Genomic DNA, 6,383 nt, shown 5'->3' with positions numbered 1-6,383 from the left:
GTGGTGACAAAAAATATGTAAAAAAGAACAACAATTCATATTTTTATAACATAATTAAAAAAAAACCTTACACGCGTGGAATCCGCGACATCATATGATGATGTTCAGCCAGCTGCCCTAACTTTTAACGACATCATATGATGACGTTCGTCCGATAAAGGTTAAACAAAAAGTATAGAAAATCCGTGTAGGTAAACATTTGACTGATAAATTTCCTATCTAGAATGGTCTAAACAAGGAGATGCTTTATTGACACTCCTTTTCAACTTTCCTTTAGAATATGCCATTAGGAAGGTCCAGGGAAACCAGGTGGGACAGAAATTAAACGGGACATATCAGCTGTTGGCCTATGCTGATGATGTGAATCTACTGGGTGATAATGTAGATACCATAAAGGAAAACACACAAAACTTTAATTGACGCAAGTAAAGAGGTTGGTCTATAAGTAAACACAGAGAAAACTAAGTATATGTTGCTGTCTTGTCACCAAAATGCAGGGCAACATCATGACATAAAGATAGGAAACAGATGTTTTCAAAATGTGGCACAATTCAGATATTCTGGAACAACGATAACAGATCAAAACCTGATTCAGGAGGAAATTAAGAGGCGATTGTACTCGAATAATGCTTGCTACCATTCAGTCTAGAACCTTTTGTTTTCTCGTCTGTTGTCCAAAAACATAAAAATTAGCATATACAAAACTATAATTTTGCCTGTGGTTCTGTATGGGTGTGAAACTTGGTCTCTAACACTGAGCGAGGAACATAGACTGAGGGTGTTTGAGAAGAGGGTGTGGAGGAGAATATTTGGACCGAAGAGAGATGAAGTGACTGGCGGGTGGAGAAAACTGCATAATTAGGAGCTCCATAACTTGTACTCTTCTCCAAGTATAATTAGAATGATCAAGTCAAGAAGGCTGAGGTGGGCAGCTAATGTAGCACGAATGGGGGAGACCAGGAGTGCATATAGGATATTGGTGGGAAAGCCAGAAGGAAAGAGACCACAGGGAAGACCAAGGCGTAGGTGGATGGACAATATTAAAATGGATCTTAGAGAGATAGGATGGGATGTTATTGATTGGATTGATCTGCCTCAGGATAGGGACTAGTGGAAGGCTCTTGTGAACACGGTAATGAACCTTCGGGTTCCATAAAATGCTGGGAAATTCTTGAGTAGCTGCAGAATTGGCAGCTCCTCCAGAAGGGCTCAGCTCCAAGAGTGAGTGAGTGTGAGTGTGAGTGAGTGAGTAAGTAAGTAAGTAAGATCATCCAGTAACTATTCATGCCAGTTAGGCAAAGCATATTTTTTTCACATTTGACTTTACCCCTGTATCTGTGTGTACACTTCTTTATTCCTATGGCTTTATGTCACAATAGAGTGTCCTTCCAAATTAGGTTGCAGGTCTTAACAATCATGTCTCTGAAATGAAAAGGGCTGTAAATGTGAAATAAAGTGCCCTGCTAATGAAGTTTTCTCAGGTGATCAACTTCATGAGTATGGAGTTGGTATAGAATACCTTGGAGATGGTTTCTAACTCCATCATCAGGAACTGACATGATGTCACAGGCACACATTGTATTTGTACCCATACAATAAATTCTTCACTGTCCAAAGCCACTGCTTCACAGTGGTCCACACTGACAGGATATCACAGACCATATGACTCCATGCACTCTACCTTCAGCAATCAATGCTGGGACAGCCGACAGCATGGTGTGTGGGTACAAATAGAACATTCTCCTATATGGCTTCATGGTGTGATTTATAATTAAACTTAGAAGCAAATTTATCTTTCACCTTTATAGTACATGAGACAGAATAAAATTACTGTAAAGGGATCTCTAGTGGGATAAAGTGAAAAGAGAAGCATAGAAACAAGGAAGAGGTGATCTAATGAGCACATTTCATTCACGGGAACAAATTTACTTTAAAATGGTAGCTGTCATCATTCTATGGAGTTCTCAACCCCTCACATACAGAGTGGAGCAAGGATAAATTCCACACTCACAGACTTCTGCACATAACTGATTATTTATCCAGACTGACAAATGAATGACTGTAAGGTCTTGAGAAATTATATTCCCCATTTCTAAATTATAGGAAACACCTAAAAAGCAACAAAAGTGTACAAAGGATGGGAAGCAGTCTAGCAAATTCTTCTACTGCAATGTCATTCTCAACTTTCTACAGGAATACCCCATCTAAAACAACTGTAGCTCCAGGAACTGAATTATAGCTGGATAACTGCCACTAACACTGGAGGATAGAGTGATGAAGGCTAAAATGGTAGCAGCCGTTCACTAGCAAGAAAGAGAGCATAATACTGTCAAGATATGACAAAGCTAACTGTTAAGTGTACCTCATTTTCATCACTGGTTGGGAGCACACCAAGATTTATGGTGGTAAAACAGATGTTATATTCTTGTATAATGCTGGGGTACAGTGAATTGAAGTCCATGAGCAAGATCAGCTTGTCATAGAACCCCTTCCGAGGTTCCAGAACAAGACCGCCTGTGTATGCTGGTTTTCTCTTCCCAGTTCGACCTTTCTTCTGGTGTTGCCCACTCACTGTATCATCTATGTCAAACTCATCAACATGATGAATAGGCTTCTTTCCATACTGCTTGTCTGGTACAATAAAGTTTTTCTCTGTGAATGCATGCAGCAATAAGAACTCATTTCGTTCTGAGCGTCCACCCATTAGTGTCCTTGACATCACATTGCCTGTGGAAGATATAAAAGTGTTTCATAGCAGAAAATTTGCTCTCTTATAAAGTCATAAATCAATTTTATAAATCTCTTTTGCAAATATCATCAATATTTTTATCCTTGGTGACAGACTGGCCTGTGGTATCATACATGGGAATGCTATTTCAAGGGAGAAAGGGATAAGCCACTCTTTGCATGGCTTCTATACTATAAATGAAGTGGGACCCACCTGCAATGTTTGTGATCTGCAGGGCAAGAGGCAACACATTTAGCTCGCACATCAGTCGAACAATGTATGCAGCGTCCTGCATGGTGCAAGAGATGATTTGCAGAAGTGTCTGAGATGATCCATACAGTCGTTTTACCTCATCCATTGTCACTTCAGCTCTCTCGTCTTCTTTTATATGAAGAACCTAGGATGAATTGGCAACACTGCATGTTAAAATGTTCTCCACATGAGAACTGTAAACAGTCTGAAAGCCATGTGCTTACCACTAATGTAGACCAAAATGAAAAGAATATATGTGGTGCAATCCAAAAGTTCCCAAAATATATTAATAAAAACTATTACATCTTACCTAAATCTTATTCTGCACCATCACCTTCGAAGTAGTCCCCTTGGGAGCACATACACCAATCCCAGCATTTCTGCCACTTTTCAAATGCATCCTGGAACTCTTTCTTTGTTAGGGTGTTTAGTACCGTCTGTGTTTCCGCTCGAATTTCCTCAACTGTATCAAATCTTCTCCCCTTCAACTTGATTTTCATCTTGGGGAAGAGAAAGAAGTTGCATGGAACTAAGTCTGGCGAGTACGGTGGGTGGGGAACAACTGTCATCTTATTGTTTAGCCAAAAATTCCTGCACAATGTAAGCCTTATGCGGTCGTGCACTGTCATGGTGGAGTACCCAGTCATTCGTGCGCCACTTCTCTGGACATTTTCTCCTCATGTCCTCCCTCAAATGCCTTAGAACATCGTGACAGAACTCTTTATTGACTGGTAGACTTGAAAGGATTCTGACGATGGTGTATACTGTACTTCTTTTGGCTTATTTTGGACTTTCTGGCCAGGAGGGATGAACTCCTTATGAACAATCCCGTCAATATCAAAAAGACAGATCAACATGGACTTAATGTTGCTCTTGACTTATCGAGCTTTTTTTGGCCGAGGTGAAGAAGGGCTCTTCCATTGCAACGATTGCTGCTTGCTTTCAGGGTCGTAGCCATAAACCCAACTTTCGTCACCAGTGACAACCTTCAAAAGAAAGTTTGGATCCTCTTGACGCTGTTGTTGAAGTTCCCTGCAGACTTCCAAGCGATGCTGCTTCTGTTCATTTTGCAGCAGTCGTGGCACAAACTTCGCTGCAATCCTCCTCATGTTCAGTTCCCCTGACCAAATTCGTTGACATGTACCATAACTTAGTCCCAAGGTGTTACAGAGGTCTTGGATGGTCAGTCTACGATCTTGCAGAATCAGATCCCTAACTTTTGTGACATTTTTTGGTGTTTTGCCCATTGACGGCCGTCCCAAACTATCGTCATCATCAGTCAATGTTCGGCCATTTTTAAAACGCTTATACCAGTTGTAAGTTTGTGTCTGGCCTAAACTGTTTTCACCAAAAGCTTGCTTCAACATTTGGTGCGTTTCTGCAGCGGTTTTCCCAAGTTTGAAACAAAACTTTATACAGACACACCGAGCCCCCGCAACCTGGTAGCTATGCAACACGAGTCAACAGCGGTTATGTAACAGGATGACGTGGCACTCATTACGCAACAGGCAAGCACTGCGGCAATATAAGGGAACTGCACAGCGGCTGCGAGTTAGTTGTAATGTGGTCATCGCCGAAGACATTTCCGAGTTGTAACGTAACAGTCGCCGAGTCGAGTTGAAAGGTGGCCATCGCCGAGTTCAGTAGTAGTCGAGCCAGTGTGTTATCGACAGTTCTCCAGTCAGCTGACTACAGTTGGAGTATAGCAGCCGTCGCGGAAAGAAGAACCAGACGTGTGTGTGATTGTGTAATTGGGAGTGTGTGATACAGTGATACATAGCTCCCCTACTGTAAACGTGTAGACCACTGAAGACAGAGTGAGCTCATTTGCGCGTAGGGTTATAAATCGTGAAACCCCGCAACAGTGTTACAGATTAATGTGATTAGGGTTATAAAGCGTGAAACCCCGCAACTGTGTGATAAGTAATTTTAGCCGTTATTTGTAGATTGTTAAATAAACCAATTAACCATCTCTACGGCGTCTTCAGTAACGAAACACGTTACAATATTTATGCTTACATATTCCATTGTATGATTCCTTGATGATCACTGAGCCAAAAATCCCCCAGCAAAATTCTGACCAACACATAACACACTTAAACACAACTGTAGTTCTTCATACCATGTCACCAGAATGCATTTAAGTTCAGTCATATATACCATAGTCAAAATAGAATCAAAGAAGAATTTTTTGTCCATGCAAGTAAATAAGGTAAATAAAATGTCCCATATTTAGTATTTTATCACTTAAGTTCTTCTAAACTCTTAATTAAAAAAAGTTTAAATGCATTAAAATTAAAACGTTTATTGCCTTACTTCAACTGACACTTCTGTTCTATTTATGTCATAATATGACCCTTAAGGACTGCATTTTGCTTTTTTCATGCAGACGAAAATTGGAGAGAACACCATCCTATTTTCATTGATGAAAATGATCTTTCCATTTCAGTTCAAACTGTAAACAATAAATCAAGAGAGGCTCACAGATTTGTATGGATGCTTCTCCACAAACAACATGCCAGTACACATGCAGAAAGAGGCTTATGCTGTAGACCAGCCCTGTCCAACGCGGTGCTGATGGTATATTTTTCTGGCACCCTCCATAACCACATATAATTGAGCAATTTTTAATATTAATTCAAATTGTAAGACAAGAGACATTTTTGAACGTCTGAGTACTGTTAAATATTTTCGAACAATGTTATTATTATTATTATTATTATTAGTAGTAGTAGTAGTAGTAGTAGTAGTAGTAGTAGTAGAAGTAGTAGTAGTGTGTGTAGTGGCACCCTCACCTCCATAGGCATCAGTGAATTGTGCCCGAGTACATAAGAACGTTGGACAGCATTGCTGTAGACTGTTAAAATTGGAAATGGAACTTCTCTGAGAATTATATGGAAAGGAAAGCATTTTAACCATTTAAAGCCCTAACATTTTAAATCAGTGTCTACCTCACAGAAGAAAAACGCTCTCTCTGTTACAAACACCAACTGGTTAATGCTGTTTGGGAGGACTAATTTTTACTGTAAGAATCATACGAAATCCATAAGTGAACTATGTGGACAATACAGAGTATTTAAAGATTAAAGTAAATGGTACATACAGTAACCACTATGCTTCAAGGGGTTAATCAATTGGAAGGACTTGTATGAAACAGTGTAATGTAATTTGCATGTGCTTTCCAGTTCGCCTATACAATTACAGTTAAAATTTCCATGAAACCAATGAAGTAACAGACCTGTAAATTTTCAATCATCTGTAGAAGTCAGAAGTTTGATATACTTTGATTTAAAACAGATTGAATTCAAAATCTTGCCAACTTTCAAAATTAACCTTTCATCTCCCTGTTCGGCAAAATTTACCCTAAAAGTACATATTATTGCTAGTGTCTTTATGAGGTTAA

At 39.6% G+C, this 6,383-nt stretch overlaps 1 protein-coding gene across 3 annotated transcripts in view; it reads right to left on the bottom strand.

Moving 5' to 3' along the window:
- LOC111863202 (DNA polymerase alpha catalytic subunit) overlaps positions 1-6,383 on the bottom strand; it is a 103,073-nt gene that overhangs the window by 55,133 nt on the left and 41,557 nt on the right. For all 3 annotated transcript variants that reach the window (XM_023849291.2, XM_023849290.2, XM_033750960.1), the window contains exons 15-16: positions 2,942-3,125; positions 2,363-2,727 (exon numbers count right to left, since the gene is read on the bottom strand). In XM_023849291.2, coding sequence (XP_023705059.1) covers positions 2,363-2,727; positions 2,942-3,125 — 549 coding nt within the window. The remainder of the gene's footprint in view (positions 1-2,362; positions 2,728-2,941; positions 3,126-6,383) is intronic.

The sequence above is a fragment of the Cryptotermes secundus genome, unplaced genomic scaffold (assembly GCF_002891405.2).
Source record: "Cryptotermes secundus unplaced genomic scaffold, Csec_1.0 scaffold586, whole genome shotgun sequence".
Classification (NCBI taxonomy): domain Eukaryota; kingdom Metazoa; phylum Arthropoda; class Insecta; order Blattodea; family Kalotermitidae; genus Cryptotermes; species Cryptotermes secundus.
The sequence above is the reverse complement of the archived record's forward strand: the minus strand, read 5'-3'. Positions and strand labels throughout refer to the sequence as shown.